This window comes from Tamandua tetradactyla, chromosome 13 (genome assembly GCF_023851605.1).
Source record: "Tamandua tetradactyla isolate mTamTet1 chromosome 13, mTamTet1.pri, whole genome shotgun sequence".
Classification (NCBI taxonomy): Eukaryota; Metazoa; Chordata; class Mammalia; order Pilosa; family Myrmecophagidae; genus Tamandua; species Tamandua tetradactyla.
Window position 1 is genome coordinate 74956657 of NC_135339.1, and position 18972 is coordinate 74975628.

General features: G+C 45.7%; 1 protein-coding gene across 30 annotated transcripts in view; it reads left to right on the plus strand.

The window, feature by feature from the left end:
* Window positions 1–682: 682 nt before the first annotated feature.
* The window catches only part of TCF7L2 (transcription factor 7 like 2), a 191370-nt gene continuing 173080 nt past the window's right edge, over window positions 683–18972 (plus strand). For 18 of the 30 annotated variants that reach the window (XM_077126042.1, XM_077126043.1, XM_077126049.1 and 15 more), the window contains exons 1-4: window positions 683–1418; window positions 1690–1756; window positions 1978–2102; window positions 13999–14067. In XM_077126042.1, coding sequence (XP_076982157.1) covers window positions 1230–1418; window positions 1690–1756; window positions 1978–2102; window positions 13999–14067 — 450 coding nt within the window. In that variant the 5' untranslated portion in view covers window positions 683–1229. The remainder of the gene's footprint in view (window positions 1419–1689; window positions 1757–1977; window positions 2103–13998; window positions 14068–18972) is intronic. The other 12 variants (XM_077126050.1, XM_077126055.1, XM_077126059.1 and 9 more) reach the window with 1 other exon arrangement.

Sequence of the window (18972 nt, forward strand, 5' to 3'; positions counted from 1 at the left end):
CGGTGGGACTTAACATATGATGAAATGATTCACTATTAATAAACAATAAAAAAAGGGGGGGGGGGAATTTCGTGGGTTAAGTTTTTTTCACTGTAGAGGACCAGGAGCTCTGTCCAGCCCCTCCACTTCCCCAAGCTGTTGGAAAGTGGAGGGTTGGTCTTTCTTTTTGACCACTTCTGTTACATCCTGCCCAAGGGTGGCTAATTTTACTGATGGATTAACCACTAAGTACCCTCCCCTCCTCTACCCCGTAACCCTCCTCTCCTTCCCCCCTTACTTTAGAGTTATTTCTAATGTTTCTAAAGTGCACTTTTTCCATGGCTCTCTCCATTCCCGCCCCCCAAGTGGGCTTTTCTTCCGCCTTCCCGGGCTCGGATTCCTGACTTGGTCGCCACCCCCTTCCCCTCCTCTCCCACTCCGCATTGTCTTTCTGAAACCGCCCCCTCCCGGAGCGAGCCCCTTTACTCTCGCCCAGACTCCAGGCCTCGCACACACTCAGCGCCAGCCTACGCCCCCTGCGCACTCCTCCCTCCGTCTCTCTCCCCCCTCCCTCTCCTTCTCTCCCTCCTCCTCTCCCGGCGCCCGAAAGGATCATTGTTAGCCGCCCCCGCCCCGCCCACCCCGGCTGTTTATTTATGCACACGTCACCAGGACGGCCCCGCCCCCCAGGCATCTCATTAAGGCGAGTGTGTTCCTCTCGCCCTGTCAATAATCTCCGCTCCCAGACTACTCCGTTCCTCCGGATTTCGATCCCCCTTTTTCTATCTGTCAATCAGCGCCGCCTTTGAACTGAAAAGCTCTCAGTCTAACTTCAACTCACTCAAATCCGAGCGGCACGAGCTCCTCCTGTATCTTCGGCTTCCCCCCCCTTTGCTCTTTATATCTGACTTCTTGTTGTTGTTGGTGTGTTTTTTTTTACCCCCCTTTTTTATTTATTATTTTTTTGCACATTGATCGGATCCTTGGGAACGAGAGAAAAAAGAAACCCAAACTCACGCGTGCAGAAGATCTCCCCCCCCTTCCCCTCCCCTCCTCCCTCTTTTCCCCTCCCCAGGAGACCCCAAAGACCCCAAAGCAGAAAAAAAGTTCACCTTGGACTCGTCTTTTTCTTGCAATTTTTTTTTTGTGGGGGGCAAAACTTTTTTGGGGTGATTTTTTTTTTTTTTTTTTTTGGTGTTTCGTCCTCCTTCATTTTTCTTCCAAAATTGCTGCTGGTGGGTGAAAAAAAAATGCCGCAGCTGAACGGCGGTGGAGGAGATGACCTAGGCGCCAACGACGAACTGATTTCCTTCAAAGACGAGGGCGAGCAGGAGGAGAAGAGCTCCGAAAACTCCTCGGCAGAGAGGGATTTAGCTGATGTCAAATCGTCTCTAGTCAATGAATCAGAAACGAATCAAAACAGCTCCTCCGATTCCGAGGTAGGAAAAGCCTCTCGGGCTGGTGGGGTTTTGATCTGTTTCCTGGGCTTGGCGAAGGTTGCTTAAGGGGAGAAATCCGGGCTTGGGGGCGGCTGCGGGGCACCCCGGGCCCGGCGGGCGGCGTGTGTGTGTGTGTGCGGTGCCTCCATTGCAAAAACTTGTAACCCTGTTTTTCTCCCCCCCCCCACCCCCGTTGGATATTTTCCCCTTCTGCTCCCCCGTCTGCGTGGCGTTTGCCCCTCGCCCTCCCCAACGCCACCCCTCCGGGAAGGCGGAAAGAAGGCCTCCGCCTCGCTCCGAAAGTTTCCGAGATAAATCCCGGGAAAGTTTGGAGGAAGGTGAGTACGCCCCGCGCACCCCAGAGCCGCCCGGAGTTGCACCCCCACCCCCACCCCGGCCCGACCGCCCCGCGCGCTCGGGCTCTGCGCCCCGCTCGGCCCGGCCGTGCGCCGGCCCGCCCGGGGCGCCCCGCCACTTTGGGCGCTTTCTAAAAAGTTTCTCCTCGCTCTCTCCCGCTCCGCGCGGCCGCCTCCGTCCCCTCGCCGCCCCGCCATGTTAGCGGCCAAGAGGCAAGATGGAGGGCTCTTTAAGGGGCCACCGTACCCGGGATACCCCTTCATCATGATCCCGGACCTGACGAGCCCCTACCTCCCCAACGGATCGCTGTCGCCCACCGCCCGAACCGTAAGTACCTCCGCGCCCGGCCCCCGCCCGCGCTGCTCGGCCCCGCATGCGGCCCCTGCCCTGCCCCCTCCCCTCCCCTCCCCGCCCGCCTCCCTCTTCTCCCCTCCCCTCCCCTCCCCCGCTCGTGGCCCAGGCAGCCCGAAACTCTCCAAACTTTTCTGCCTTTTGTGGACTGAATTTTGTTTGCACTTCGCCATGTTCTTGCTTTCAGTTTGCTGCCTCGTGATGTTGGGGAGACCTTTCTTTCCAAGCAGGGCTTTGTTGGGGGCGGGGGGGGGATCGAGAACTTTTTTTGCGCTCTTGTTTCCCCCTCCCCCCTTGGTGGTGGTGTTTGTTTCTTCTCCCTGGGAAGAGGACTGAGTGGCTCTTTCTTTTCCCTCTCTCCCTCTCTCTTTCTCTTCCTTCCCTCTTCTGTGGCGTTTTGGGCTTTCCCGGGTTAACCCGTTGGCTGCCGCTGCCGGGGACAGAGAGACTGGGCTGCGCCCGAAGCGCGGGGTAGACCGTGGATTTTCCTCCCGGCGCGGAAGGAACTAGCGAGTGCTCAGAGCCCGGGGCCCTGGAGAAAGAGCCTCGGCTCTCCTTTCCTAGCAGTTATTTATTTAGTCTTCTAGTTGCGATCACTCGTTCTCGGCTCCCTTTCCCCTGGAGGGTCACACTTCCCAGACTTAGTCCAACGCAAACTTGGGGACCCTGGGCTTCCTTTCTTTTGGCAACACCGCAGGGCCGCGAGCGCCCTGGGCGCCGTGGCGGGCCCGGGTGCCTGGCGCGCTGGCTGAAGGCTCTCCCGGGCGCTGTGGGCGGCGGGCCTGTGCGGAGTGGGAGGCCCTGGTAGCTGGGGTGCTTGGTTTGTGTGTAGCCGGAATGGTCTCCCCCCCGAGAGGAGTCAATGCATTTCTAGGAAATTTTGGTGCCTTGGGGTTGTAGAGTGGAGTTTGTGCTTGCCAGTTACCGAGAAGGTTCTCAGTGGGCTCTGGGGGGCCAGAGGCCGGGGCTTGCGGTCCCAAGGGCCGCAGGGAGTTGAGGGAGGCCAGGGGCGCCTCTGCTTCAAGCAAGTGGGCTGCTGACCGCCAACCACCCAACTTTGGGGACCCCAGCGCGGCGCAGGGTGTCAGGCCCTGTCGGCTTCCTGCCGCTTGGGTTCCCGTGCCCGCTCCTGACATTTATTAATACGGTTCATCTGTACCCGCGTCAGCCCTCGCCTTCTCCACCAACCCCATCCCCCATCCCAACCTCCGCTAAAAAGCCTGAATTACAACTCTGAACTCAAGTCGCCGTTTGTGCCGGCCTTCCCGGTATTGTCATTTTGCACCTCCTCTGCTTTAGTCCCCCTGCCCCTTATTTACATACGCTGCTTTTGTTTTTTCTTTTTCGGTAACTCGAGATAGCAATTTGAAATAATGCACCCTCTGTTCTGCAGCCGCGGACTCGGTGCTAATGGCCGAGGGCTTGCCGGTCGGGAGTCGATCAGATCTACAAGTGTTTTTAAGCATTAAAATATTAACTATCAGGTTTGACTTGTTTTTTTGGGTCCTGGCAGAATGGCAAGGGCATGCTAGGCCGGTCATTTTTTACGGCTAGGAAAGAGAAATAATTATCCCTCCCCCCACCCCCCCCTGCCCCGCGCTCTGGCTTTTGCATGCTTGAGAAGCTGGGACCACAGTTTAGCCCGACCTGCTCCTGCAGGGCTGGCTTATTCAGGCTGCAGGGGCCAGGCCTTGGGGTTGCAGCTGTAGGGGTAGCACAGTCCGGTTACTTTGTGTTTTCCTTCGGTGTTTGTAGGCATCTTAAACAGGGAGCGTTCCGTTTAGAATTGGAGGGATTGTGCACTAACAAATCCAATCAAGTAATATTCCAAAGTAAACCTGAGTGTTTCTTTCTCTTCTCCCTTCCTTCAAAGGAAGTCTCCCTGGTATTATTTTAAAATCCACTTGGCCATCTGAAGGGCTTTCTGAATATTGAGCTTTGATGGCAGGCTTGCTGGTTTTCTTAACTCTTTTCAAAACTCCCAGTCTGTGACCACTTGCAATCTTGCCATACTATCTCCCAAAACTTGAGCAGTTGTGTTTTGCCATAATTAGAAAACAGGGAAATTGTTAAAGGCAAATAAATGGTTTCCCGGTGTGAAAAGGAAGGCTCCCAACAATCGGACCCTATTGTGGGCATTATAGGAATAGACGGCATCTAGTTATTTTAATTGTGGACATAGCGGGTGGCCTTTGGCTGTGACATCAGATTGAGTCTGAGAAGACATTTCTGAACTCAGTAGGCAGTTTTAGTATTTGCATGTCAAACAGCAACAGACATCTTGTGTACATTGCCCCTTCCTTCTTACTGTCTGTTACCTGGGTTTTGTGCTCCCAAATTAAAATCATTTATTTAGAGCAATGGAAATGAGGGCCGTAGCTGTTGTGCGTGTCACTCCTGACGTCTTCGATCGGAGGGCCAGCTGGCAATTCCAGATTTGATACAGCTGCCGAAGGAATCCATAGTCAAGATAGCAGTCTTTCTGGGCTCGTCCGAAATTCTTACTGCGTTGTAGGTTGTGTTTTTGAGGGCAAGGTGAAAAGACGAAATTAGCTGTGTGCTTTATTCTTTTCTCTTTTCCCCGGTGATGGTGGTGGTTTTTACTAAATTTTCTGTTGCTTATGTGTATACCTGTAAGCAGCTGCTTTCTTTGGAATCCTGGTTTCTGCTTTTCTGTTTAAGAAGGTAAAGAATTGAGGAGTATCATTAAATAGGCTTATGATGAATAAGACATTATTACAAGAATAATGCCTTAATTGCTGAAGACGCCATAAAAGCATGATAGTAATAATTTATTTTAAACGACAAAGGTTTTTGCATAGCAGTAATTTAGTCTTTGATACAGTAATAGGAACGGCTTTTAAGGAGACAGATTCCAATACAAAAATGCATTAAGAAGAGATCTAGTTACGAAGATGGGAAGTGATAGAACTGCAAATATTAGAATTTTGGTAACATTTGTATACTAAAGATAAGAATACTGTTACCATATTAAAGTTGATAGGAAGAAAGTAGTTTTATGTTTCTTTTTCCCTCCTGCCAAACCACAAATAGGAATATAGTGGGTGAAATTCCAGTTAGGTTTGGAATTTCTTTTTAAGCATTTGATTATTAGAGCTCTTGCTTCTTCTTTTTATCCAAGTTATTCGCTTTCCCACTGAGCTATTTGTTAATACGTTGAACAAATAAATAAGCAGCATCTTGAGTTCATTTTTGAAATGAACATTTAAAGGAAACCAAGAGGGGTCTATTCCTAGGGAGTTTTATTTATCTGGGCAACTTTGCTTTCTGACTTGTGAGAAATGGATGTTTTTCATGACTCAAACAATATAATCCTTTCTATGACAAAAGATGTAGACCTTGGAGTGTGAAGTGTGAAGGGTTAATGGTGGTCCTTCCATGTTGTTCTCCCACCCCCCACCCTCACCCCTGATTGTTTTGACAACACTTTTCAAAGTGTGACATTCCAAGCCCCTACATAACAATGTAATATTACTGTAATTACACAGGTCATTACATTTTAAATAGAGAACAATAAAATGCTTATCGCCCTGAAAAAGAACAGGTGTTCTTGCCCTTCTTTGGTATTTATGCTAATTGTTTTTCATCTCTTTCAGAAATATTTATGGGGAGCGTGTTTAGATTTCAATCTCAATGCAACAGTATTAATTCCTTGCTAATCTTTATAGGTTGGGGCTTAATGTCTGCAGTATGGATTATGGGTTCAGCATTCACCCAGTAAGTCATATTTTAGTGATTATAAATTGAATATGCCTCGCTTTGCTGTTTGTTGATGTTAAAGCTTTCTCAAATCCCAGAAACTGTTAGGCAGTTGGGAGTCTGAAGTGCTTATCTGAAAGAAGTGTTTTTGGAAACTTTTGACTGCTTAAGGGAAGCAGCTTTGACTGATGCCCCCTATGTCTAATGGAGAAAGAGACCCAGGAAAAACAATCTCCGTTTTACTGGGAGTTTTTCCACCTTGATTTTTAATTTTACTGATATGGATTCTATTTAGAGTCACTGCTGGAAGTTGGTGAGCTTTCTGTTTCTTAGCAAGCTGTGAAAAAGTTACAGAAAGGTTTCCGGGGGATCGCAGTACAAGAATGCCGTTGTGTTAGCAGCACAGGATAACTGCAGTTCTGCATGCCAGTAAAAAAAAAATATTTGCTCTAGAAAGCTAGCATTTTAATAGTTGCACCAGAGGCTGTACTTTTAAAGCTTACAGTAGAAATCTTTCCAGGTTTTGAATGCCCCCTACATCCCACGAGGTGCCTCTGTGCATGCAGAGTGCATAGATTTCTCGGTTGAGAAATCTTAGTGCAACTTCTCTTACACACGCGCAATGGGCAAACTAGAAGGTATCTAAGAGGATTTTACATTTTGTCAGATGTTTCACAACAGGGGCCCCTGAATCACATTAAAAATGCACTGTAGAGAAAGGACAGCTGCAAATTTTTGTGTGGATGGATGTTTCTGGACCATAACTAAAGCTCCGAGGACCTTTTCCCCAGCTGTCTGGAAGTTATGTGGAAGTTGGTTTATTGGCAGTTAAGTATTAGACAACCTGGATTTAGCAAATGCTCTCCCGTATGCAGGAAGTAGATGACATTATATTGGGGGAAGGGAAGACATTTCAGGCAAGGAGTGATTTACTCTCCCCCCATCCCCCGCCCCCAAACCGCGAAGTTACCAAATAAATAAGTACTTTCCAAGGAAGTAGGTGTAAGCTTTTTAGTCTTGGTAAGTGGAACTAGATAATATCTTTAACCACATTTATAACTGTTTTGAGGTGACATGTTTCAAGTTTTGGAAAGGAGGGGTGAATCGAATTCTTCAGGCTAGTATTTTTGAAGGGGTATGTGATGTGGGCGCCTGTGTTTCTTCTGGGGAGGAATATTGGCAAATGTGTAGTAAATCTTAAACTCGGACTTATAATTGAGCACATTTGTGAAGGAAATGGTTAATTTTACAACCAAAGGCAAACTTGCACCTCGACAGGTCTGCTGAAAGAAATGTGCCCCAGTCCTTTGCTGGCAAGAGCCCCCAGGTCATAAATCCACAGGCTTTATTTACAGCCCATAACACTTATGAATGTTAAGATATTTGACGCCACGTTGGCCTTATAATATTCAAGGTCCGCAGACACTGGCAGTGGCTCAAATTTCTCTCACTAATTATAAGCAATGAGATTAGGGGGGTGACAGCCTGTCGCAAATGCTGTACTCCCCCTCCTCTGAACCCCACCTTGACAATCTGAGCTTACTGAGACAGACACCCCCTCCTTTGCAGCTGACTTGTACTTTTCCTTTAGGCTATTGTTATATACATTTATAAAGAGCACTTTCAGGGCTGGAAATTCTTTGGGGGCCTCTGCACAAATGCCTTTTTTTCAAAAGCAAAGTTGCTCTAGGTGTTTGCATATTTTTTCCTTCTTCTGATTCCCCCCCTTTTCCTTTTTTTGTTTTTTTCCTTTTCTTTTTTTCTTCTTCTCAAAGACTGAATTCCCTATATTGTGCAGATTTCCCAGAATACTTAAAGAAATCTGATACAGGAGACTGCTTTTTAATTTATATGATGTTCCACTGAACTGGAAGGGAAAATACACACATTGCATAGTGTACTCTTAACTTGTGGGTTTAAAAAAAAAAAAAAGGGAGTTGGAGGAGGAGAGTTGATTAAAAGAATTTAATGGACAAGGAGAAGAAAGTCCAAGCTTACGCTTGGGCATGGGAGGGCCCATTATTTGGGGAAAGTGTACTGGTTGTCTGGGGAGGAAGGCACAGAAAAGAAGCCAAAGGAGGTAGAATAAATGCTTGATTAAGAAAGATTACAAAAGGATAAGAAGATAGGACAAAGATTTGGGCTCCGGGAAATGAATGTTTTGACTGCAGTTGGGACATGGGAGTTTCTGGTGGGGGTTCGGGTTGCCAGTGGGGGGGGGTGGTGGCTTTAAAAAACTTTATTGCTTTGCTCAGCAAAGACGGTTTCCAGTGTGCTCTCCAGCAAACGATGTTTCCTATCAGTGACTGTCAGCATCTGGGGGTGGGGGCCCCGGAATGGGCCATTATTTGTGGTAGACACCCTGATGTGAGAGAGAAGGCCAATTACCCTGCCAATTTTAATTTCTTTTTTTAAATAGGTGGGCCGTGCTGGGGTGCTTTGGAGTGTGTGTTAGCAACTGCCCACAACGGGTAGACGGGAAAGTGGGATCTTGGGGCTGTGGGTAATTTGTCCAGCGGCCCAGGGGGAGGCAGAGGCCCTGTTCATTTCTGGCCGGCTCCTTCCCTCCATCCAACCCAAACTTAAAAACCGAAGCTGAAAGGTTTTATTTTCTAATCAATGGAATGCAGAAACTTACTAGCCCTTAGGGACAGATATGAATCCCTTAACAGCTCATTACAAAGATGGGGCTGTGGGATCTTTGAACGGGTTATCAGCCGTAGTGTTCTTGAGTTTTCCCATGATAGGTTTTTCTTCCTTAGGCACATCTGATTTCAGGCTGGTAAATTCAGCCCGTTTTATTTTATTCTTTTTGTCGGGAAGCAGCCCCAAACCGCCTGGACTACAGGGGAAGGAATGGGCATTGTGGAATCAGCGCTGAAGGAGTTAAAATTGCTCACCAAAGTTTGGCATCATGAAAATAAATTTGAGGTCTGCTAGGCATTACTAGGGCACAGCACATTTACAGAGCTTAATTAGTACGAACTGTAATTGTTCATGGTCTGCCAGGAGAAGTATATTCAGGAAAAGTGGACTCCTTCTCTTGCAGTCTTCAGTTTGAAACCGATAAATCACTTGCATATTTGTATAGTGATTCAAGTAGAGCTAAGACCTCTCCCATCCCAACGTGGTAGATTGTAAAGTCAATGAATTGCAGATGTAGGCTACAGTGAGATTCCCTAAGAAAATGCAGAATGAATGGGAAAGAGTGATGCAATAAATATTTACTGAGGAGATAACTAGATTCCTGCAGGCTGGGCCAATTATGATGCACTAACTATATTAGTAAAATGCTTAAAAAATCGAAAGGAATTGTGTGGGTCTTTGGGTGGGTTGGTTTGTTTTGGAAAGTGAACTAAAAGGCACTATACTATTGTCGTGTCAGTTTTATGAAGCCTGAATCACAATGGCATAACTCAGGGAAGGACACACGAAGCCCACATTAATGCAAATTAATTCGTTATGAGTTGCAGCTTGGTGACTGCTAAGTGGAGTAATGATGGGGCATCATTTTAAGAGTGTTAGTGTAGCAACTTTTAATGAAAAATGCTGTTAGGAACATGTCTCAGCACTTTAGCCCACGTGTTTTTATATGCTGGAAATGTGTTTTGTTACAAGATCAGGAGACTTGATTCTCTTTATTTTTTCCCCAGACAGTTTAAGAACATTATAATGAAATGTTTTGATGTTTAAAGAAAATCAGCTAGATTTTCTCAAAAAATCAACTTGAAATTGCCAATCACCATAACCAGGTTCAGCCTCAACTTTTCATTTTTTTTTTTTTAATAAGAGATTGCAGCACAAAGTGGAAAAAACAATGAATGTAGCATTTCCCCATAGACCTATAGATAAAACTTTCTTGAAGCGATTTTTTTCCCTTTTTCTTCTTAGAGGATTTTGGTCTCAGGCAATGTTGCAAGTCAATACTTCTTTCCCCACATGTGAGTAGGTGGATGTGTATGGAAGCTGTAAAAAGTTAATGATCGCTCTCTGACTCATCGCTGATGGTTTCAGGTTGAGGAAAAGAAAAAAAAAAAAGAGTAAATAGACATTTGATGGAACACTGAGGCAGCGGGAGAGATTATCTTGTGTCCAAAGGCATGCATTTTGTGGCAGCAGAATTTCTGAAGGAGAATGCCAGGAACTGAAAAGGAGATGCCTTTGTTTAGTTGTTTTAGGATGCTACAAACGTTTGGCGTCTAGATCTTTGCAGGAATGTTTAAATCTGCCGTTCGGCGTCTAGATCTTTGCAGGAATGTTTAAATCTGCAGGCCTACCAGTCAATGCAAGTTTGGCTGTTCTTGGGGAAGTTAGAAGCAGGCCCCTTTCGCGCTTTTTTTTAAAAGGGCAGGCAGTAAACCTAGTTCTGGTCAAAAGTTTATTTTCCGTTAAATGTAAGAGGCACCCAACATGGGACTGGAGGCCTGTGTACATAAAGGTCAGGGGTTGCTGTCCCAGTCCCCCAAAATGACGGATAGTCTAAGAAGAGGTGTTAGATGAATTAAAAAATATTAAAAAAGTATTCTGTCTTTTAAGCTAATGATGTGGAAATTAAACTTCAAGCAGCTCATGATGTAGCTGCAGAGTGGAGGGGAAAGTGGAGCAAATAAACCTAAAAAACCACTTAGGAAATGAATCTCTTATTTTTTATAAAAGAGAAAGCCAGGTGATTCATGAAACCGAAAATAAAAGCCGTTGCTCCACCTCTTCCCAATTTAGTGCAATGAATGGGCATAAAAATTAATCTTCATCACTTTGGAAGATATGAAAACCAACATAGGGTTGTAATTTTTTTAGTCGCCTTTGGGGATGAGATTTCTGTGGGTGGAAAAAAGCCATTTCCCCTTCCTCCCATCTCTAGATATCTCTGACATCTTGTATCTGAAGCATCCAGTTCAGAGCTAATACTAGTGATTTGAACTAAAACGAGAGAAAGCAAGATAATGATAATAAGGAAAGCGGTTAATCATAGTATTTTGGTTATTAAATTGCTGGAGAATTGTGCAAGCCTGTGCCTAGCACAGCCAAATATTTGTGGTTCTTGCCGCCGAACAAGGGTGAGCTGGGGCCATCTGTGGGTGCTAGAGTGGGTGGGTGGGCTTGACCCCTGTAAACAAGCATTCAGGAAGGGGGAGTGTTTCATGGGGAGGAATTAGAAGAACCTTGGTGCTGTCATGTGGTGCCTCTCCAGGACACCCCAGGGAGGGAGGCACCGTGCTGGAGGTGTGGGCCATGCCTCGGTCAGAGCTGCTGCAGTAGCTGGGTGAGGAAGAGACAGTGGGCCAGGGAGTGCTCCAGGTCACAGCAGAGCAGTCCTAGGAGGTGAGGCCCGTGGGAACCCGCTTCTTTAATTCAGATAGATAGGCCTTACGCAGAGCTCACCTGATGTTCCTCTGTGGCTATCTTCACCTTCCCTCATCTTCCCCCAGACAAAGGCCAACCATCTCCTGCTCTCTACTTCCTCATAGCTCTTTAGAGAGACGTCAATTATTGTTCCAGGGTAGAGGGCCAAGTTTTCATTGGGTACTTGGGTACTTGTTTTGTATTTTATCTTTGTCTTAGAAAACTAGACTATAACGGACAAGGCTTCTTTGTGTTTTACAGGGAAGGAAAAAGCGGTTAAAATGTGTGTTTTGGAAAAAGGTATTTGGGAAAAGAGGGGGTGGAAACCCGAAGGAGAACCAAGAAAATTTTAAGTCCCTTGTCTCTGTAGCTGGGGGATCTTTAGCTCGGAAATCTAACACAATAGTTACTGGCTGGAGTCAGGAGCTGCCCTGAGAAGCAGAATGAGCTTGTGCTGTGTGTTTGTGAGCTGGCTGAAGTTCTTCTGTCTTGCTGGACACCTGAGGAGGAGGGAAGCTGCATTGTTTGGGGGTGTTAGAATGGTGTGTGTGTGCTTGCAGGCGTGCTTAGGTTACAGTAAGTTTGTCCTGTGTGTTAGTTTCTCTGCCAGATTCTTAAGAAACTTGCAGCTGTATTTTTTGCTATTTTAATTGTAGCATTCTCTGGGGGTTGTCGCGGTGTTTGGGTGGCGATGATGAACACAGGGATTGAGAATGGAACTGGGCAAGTGAAAATTGAATTTGGATTGGCCACATTTTCATATTTGTAAGACTGTGATGATATGAATATTTTTCCATGACACGTTTAGTTATCAGGTGTCCATTCCATTTTAATCGACACTATTAGATTCCTGTGGTTACTTTGAGAACAGATTGCCTAGGGCTCCACAGGGTTTGTGGGAAGAAAAGCTTGGACAAGTTTCCATTAAGCTCTGAATCAGGCAGTTTGGAAAAGAGGAGAATAAAACCGGCTGAAAAGAGGGATGAGTTGTGAGCGTTGCCTTCTCTGCTCAGAAGGAGAAGCCTCCTTCCTCTCTAAGAGCTGCTTTTTGGCCAAGAATTTCAAACTCGCAGAGAAACCTGTCCCGGGTACAAAAGTTGTTTTAGCATGATGCAGAATTGTCACAGTAATTAGCGCAATCTCTGCTTACTGACTGGCAGTTTTTACGAAAAAAGACAGGGGGATAAAGGGTTCAGATTCATCTTTCTTTTTTTTACTGATTGACTTAAGGTAATCTGCTAGTCAGTCTGTATGGGGGCTGGGTGAGTATGGAGGGGTTATATCTTCAATTGCTCATCATTTTTTGTCCTTTAAGGGAATTTGGTTTATTCCTCTGCTTTGCCAGGTATAGGGATCTTTTTTTTTTCTTGCCCACCATTGTACTTCCTTTTAATATTCTGTTTTGGGGCAAGCAGATTCACTAAATATAAGGCAGTGTTTTTTGTTTTTGATTATTTAGAACAGAATTAACAGAACCCACTGTATCCTAAAATGTAAGATAAAGCTGTAAGATAAAGCTTTATCCCATGAGTAATGTGGATTTAGATTTTTTTTTGAAAAACTTGATTATTACTGTGTTGTGCTGAATTTGAGTTGGTTCAAAAGTTGTTGAATCCCCCTCCCCCCATCGGACTGAAAGATTTTTCTTGTAGGGACCAAGATACAGATGTATTGGGTCCAAAACTCACTTGCAAACTAAGTTAGGCATTGTTATAACAAAGAAGTGTTATAGTAATATAATAGTATTAATAATAGTAGTAATAGCAGTAGTTTGTTATAGTAGTACAGATCCATGTTTGGGAATGTGATTGATTTGCTTATTGCTACAAGGGGGATGGACAGTGATTTCATAGGACCATCTTATTCTCCATCACCTGTTCATATACGGCAAATTAAAGTGCATTTTCAGATTCTGTTGTGATCCCTCACTGATTATTATATTGTTTCTAAAATAAATGAGCAGACGGTGTTTGTTTTCCCAATTGATAGGATCCCAAGATTAGTGAGTGCTATTTGGGTAAACGAGATTTTGGGGAGTACCCTAGATGCTCCTTTCTTGTATGGGATACCTGTTGTCTTTGATGGGTATCAGAGGGTTAAGGCCTGGGAGAACTTACACCAGTGGCTTACACCACTCAGCAGCCACTTAATTAGTGGCCTGGATCCTTGCTGCTGGCTCTTTGGCAGTGGTTGGCTCTCTTCTTTGGAAAAGTGGGAATTACGGTGTGTAGGCTAGAGAGATGTCCTGGGACAGACAGCCTAGTCATTTTGAAAGAATGTATAAGGTATCGCGTGGCCCCTAGGTTCTGCCTGACACATTTGTACTCAGAATTAGAATTGTTTTGGAGGGCCAGGGTCCCTGCCAGTAGGGGTGCGGGTCTTGTACCTGTTGCAGGCTTGTGGTGTCTCTTACTCCTTCCTCTCACAGTCCTTCCTCCTGCCTACATGTTGCCATTCTGATGACTCTGCAGCACGCAATTCATTTTTCTGCAGCATCCTGATCAGCACACTGGCTTCCTCTGTGTCTTAATGGGCATCAGTCTTTTTCATGCCATTGATTCTCACTCCTGGCCACCCACCTCCCTCCCTTTTTGCTTATTGAATATAGGTTTTTTTTTTTTTTTAAATTTAACTTTACCTTAAATTATTGTGATCATCTTATCTGTAGCAACAAATGAACGGGTCTTGATTGAATGCTAAGGCTGCAGTTGAGTTTATGAAGGTTTGTCTGCTATTCATAAACTGCTTAAGATGTTTTCATGTAGTTTGTGACATAAGCAGAACGCTTTGATTTGGTTTCTTTCTACAGCTCCATTTTCAGTCCGGGAGCACACATTACTCTGCGTACAAAACGATTGAACACCAGATTGCAATTCAGGTAGGAAATTCAAGAGAATCTGAAGCTCGCACTGTCAATTTGTAGGTCTTTTCTGTTCTTATGTTCTCCACCCTTTTCCCCAATGTAGATGGTGGCGGTGGCGGTGGTGGCGGTGGCGGCGGTGGTGGTGGTGGTTGAATTCTGTGGGGAGGTGAGTGGGAAGCAAAGAAACAAGGGTGGAAGAAATGCTGCTGAAATGATTGAAAGATAGGGAAATGAAGGGAAGCGTCTGTTTTGGGCGTAATGGGCACACAGGCCCAGCTTGGATCCTGTTTGGTTCAGGGAGGGATCTTGAATTGGAAATAAAACTGTGCTTATCCAGAGTGAACGGGAAAGAGCAAAGGAGGATGGGAGAGGAGGCCACGGGACAGCCAGAGAGTTGTTTCCGGTGGATCAAAACCCTGTTAAGCGGTGCTAAGAATATCACTTTTGACCTGATTGTCCTGAAATGTTGATTTCTCTGGGACCTCCTATTGCTATAGACACTAAAAATGCTGGAAGGGAAAGGAGAGAGATCTCAGCTTCTGCTGAGAGTCTGTTTCCTGCTCACGTAGTACTTCCATTCTCTTAAATCCAAAGGCTAAACAAATCATGGACTAATAGAGACTGAGAACTGAACTGATGCCAACAGAATGCAATAGTGGAGAGAGAGCAGGCTAATGAGATTTTCGTTCGTCTGCTTGTCCTTGTAGGATGGATGTACCTTATTTCACGGTGCAACTGATGGTACCAGAACTTCTTGAGTGTTCTGGTTTAACCCTTGGAAGAGAGGCTTTTAAAATCTCTTGTTGTAGTGCTGATGTCTGGCCCTTGTTCACCTCTTTTTGCAATTTGATGCGGGTTGGTTAGATCATTTGCTTGTCACTCTGGCTCCCTTTCTTCCTCTGTAGTGATTTCTTGCAGATAACTTGTGTGTGTGTGTGTGTGTGTGTGTGTGTGTGTGTGTGTGTGTGTGTGTGTATGGCCTTATGGAGCTCCTTTAGCCCTGTTGCATCTTTGTGACTCTGTCATTTCAAAAATGCATCTTCCTGGATGAGACTTTCAAATAGCTTAGCCATTTGCCCCAGGTGAATTGTGAATGATTCCATCGGGAAAAGTATGAGTCAGGAAATGTTTTTACTTGGTGGATCCTGAATATTTTGTACTAATTTCAAGGCTATAATTTTCAAGATATATTTTGATTACTTCTACATTGGGACTGCTGATCTTGGGTCTGTGCATTTTAGGAGAAAGTGGGACTCTTGACTTTACCCTTCCATCCCCAACTATTTCCAAGGCTGGTGTGTCTTTGCCTAGATGCTGCTGTTGTCCTTGCTGGCACATTTGCCGCTGGACCCTTCTTCCTTTTGATTAACAGCATAGTAAGTCTCACTCCCAGAAAATGGTTTGGACACAGGGCTGGGTTAGAGCACAAGCCCAACCCTAAACCTTGATGAATGGATGGGTGAACAGACAATGTCCTGGGGCCTACTACATCTCTTGGAGTGCCGGACAAACCTATTGCCTGGGGTGTGGGAATTGTGGTTGTTGAATAGCATGGTGATCCCTATCTTGGTGTGGAAAAGCTGGCTGGGGCCTTGTCACCTGGAGACCAGACCAGCTGCTGTATCTTTACACCCGTCGCTGAAGTGGCCCTTGTTAGGCCGAGCAGTTCTCGAAACCACCTGGCACCGTGTAGGCCATGTGAAGCGCTCTCTCAGGAGGAAGATGGAGTAAATTACAGAGCTCATTGTTTGGAGGACTGAAGCCATTACTATTCCTCCATGAACAGGTAGTATTGTTCTCCCCTGCTTCTCTTTGCTAAGGCTTGATGCCCTTGTGGGCAAACAGAGAGACACTCTGTTGGACGCCCAGCACTGGCGTGCTTTCAGTGCTCACGCTCTCCCAGTCCCTGCTCGACCAGAACGAGGCCAAGCCAACTGCTGTCTAGCTGTAATTTCAGTTTGATCATCAAAGGAGAAATGGCCAAAATCAAAACAAAACCAAAGAAGCAAAGGGAGAAAAGGGGAAATCTTAGACAAAATAAAATGGCTTCCAAAGCACATGGCAGCTCACAGCAAGGTGGGGGGTTAGAGGAGAGGGTATCACTGCTTTGGTGCAGAGTGCAGAGGGGCAGCCAGTTTCCCTTTGTTCCATTCTCCGTTTTTAAGGCTTAGGTACAAAATGATTGATGGGGCAGAATTTCCCTCCCTGGGCAGCACTTGAACTGTTTCGCCTTGATAAATACTGTATTTCAATGTGAACTGAGCTTGCTGCTCTCCTAAGCTATATCCTAAAATAACCTCGGGTAGCCTGACACCATGCATCACGTGAGATCCATGCCCCTTTCCCTTCCCATCGCCCCTGCTATCGCAGTCCTCAGCCAAGTTCACCGTTTATATGAATGGCCTTTGAGTGATTCTATAGACGCATCATGTTCTTAGAAAAGGTTTGGACACACTATCCATTGCTATGTTGGGATCTTTCCCTTCTTTGACATTCTCCTTGTTTCCTCCCGGTTTTGAGAAGAAAAGAGTAATGTGCATGGCCCAAATCTCCTTAAATGGCTGACAAATATAACTGGAATGAAAATCTTTCCCCTAAACTATTTAACTCTTTTGACTTTTAAAAAGTTTTGAAGCAAAATTTAAATACAGCAAAATATACAGATCTTTCGTGGTGAGCTGGAGGAATTTTTGCGTGTACGCCCATGGAGCCACCCCCTAAACTAAGGTATAGAGTGGGGATGAAATGCTTTTTTTTTTGCATGGGCAGGCACCGGGAATGAACCCAAGTCTCTGGCATGGCAGGTGAGAACTCTGCCACTGAGCCACTGTTCGAAACACATTTTTTTTTTCGTAAAAGGCCAGATAGTAAATATTTCAGACTTTGTGGGCCAGACCTTCCCTTTTGTAACTATCCATCTAGTGTAAAAGCAGCCAAAGATAATACTGAAGAAATAGGTATGAATGTATTCCGATCAAACTTTATTTATAAAGACAGGTAACAGGTGGATTTGGCCCATGGGCTGTAGTTTGTTGATCCCCATAAAGAATATTGCCATCTCCCAGGGATCTCACTCTTCACCTCTCTTCCCAGTTACCCATGCCCCAGCCTACAAGCAAAATACTGACCTCCATCACCATGGATTAGTTTTACTTGTTTTTTCGCTTCATGTAAGTGGAATCATACAGAATGTGCTGTTTCGTGTCCGGGCTCATGCAGCATCACATCCATGAGTGTCATCTGTATTACTGTGTATAGCTGCTGTTTGCCCTTTTCATTACCACGGAGCATTCCATGTATGACTGCCACAGTGCATTTGTTCATTCGATTGGATATTTGGTTGCTTCCAGTTGTTTGCATTACGAATAAAGCTCCATGAACACTCTTACACACATCTTTTGGGGAGTTTACATGTGCATTTCTGTTGTTTAAACAGAGTTTGTTTAGCTTTGCATTGACTTTTTTCTTTGTATGCTGTATGACGGAGTCACATTTCATTTTTTTTTCCTTGTGAGTATCCTGCTATTGCAGCACCATTTGTTGAATTTTTTTGCTTGCTTGGTTTTTTGTTTGCTTGTTTGTTTTTTGGGGAAGTGCATGGGCCGGAAATTGAACCTGGGTCTCCCACGTGGCAGGCGAGAATTCTACCACTGAAGTACCCTCGCACCCCCCTGCATTGACTGAGAGAGACTTGAACACTGGACTTTACAGTAGTTGTTAGATCTGTGACTGAGTAGTTGGAGGGGCGGGGGGAGCTGTACAGTTATCTGGGTGTGATCAGAGGCCCATTTTGCCCCTTTTTACGAGCGCAGGAAGCAGGAGCTCCTGTGCAGCCTTCTTCTTGCTTGGTTGGCCCTTTGGCCCCACCCTTAGGCCCTCCTCCCACCTTCTCCGTTAACCTCAGAAAGCAGGTGGAATTCAGAGAGGTGGACCCATATTCCAGATGTGTAAAAATATCTGCCTCTCAGGGATGCCCTGCAGTTGACCGGAGATAAATATTTAGGCATTTCAATGCCTCCCTGAAGAGGCCTTTCCGGCACTCCTGACGCTCATCATTATTCCAGCCCCAAGAGCAGCATTGTAGTCAAGGTCAAGACCTGCAGAAGATGTTTCCCTTGGTTTTCAGAAGGGATACTTCAGAACCAGTTAAAACTTTGTTAAGAGTATTTTGGCCGAAGGTTGATGTTTTAACACCAAGTCCTATGTGCTTTAGGAAAAAACTCCACACGCAAAAAAACAAACTGTGTAGACCTTTCTTGGTTGTTTTTCTTTTGAGATGTGAAGTTGTGTGTGTGTGTGTGCGTGCGCATTCATGAGCGTGCTCTGTGTGTAAAGACAACTAGGAGAGGATCCAGAAGAAATGGACCATTTTATTTGTTTACACAGCTGAGCTGTGGAGCCTGTGGAGTGGTGTTGCTTGCTCTCTTGTGCTGATGCTTGCAGGTTCCCATCAGTGCTTTACCAAAGCCTGACCCTCCGGCTTGGCTGTAGGACTTGTATGCCATGGCTCTGAAAGGCCGTGAGGACCCCCTCTTCCAGGGCCTGGGAGCCTTCTGGAGCTCCCAGAGACAGGAGGGTAGCAACTGGAGAGTATGCTTGACCCATATTGGCCCTTTATTCCTGGATTTGAACTTGGTGTTTAAAATTTGGCTGGTAATGTTTAGATTCCTGAGGTGCCATTTCTCGGGAGTCCATCTTTTTGCCCAGGTAGACCCTGTTGAATCTGGCCAGAGAGTAGTCCCAGTGGATTCCGCCAGAATTTAGGAATGAGTTGGAAATACGTAGCAGGGCTTCTGATTTCCCCCAGTTCACATTTCTGATGGCAGTCTCTTGTGTCCTGGGCCTGTCCTCTTACCATGAGATAACTGGCCGTTCAGTATTTATTAAGATTTGCTATCTTGTTGAGGAGCAGATCTGGTA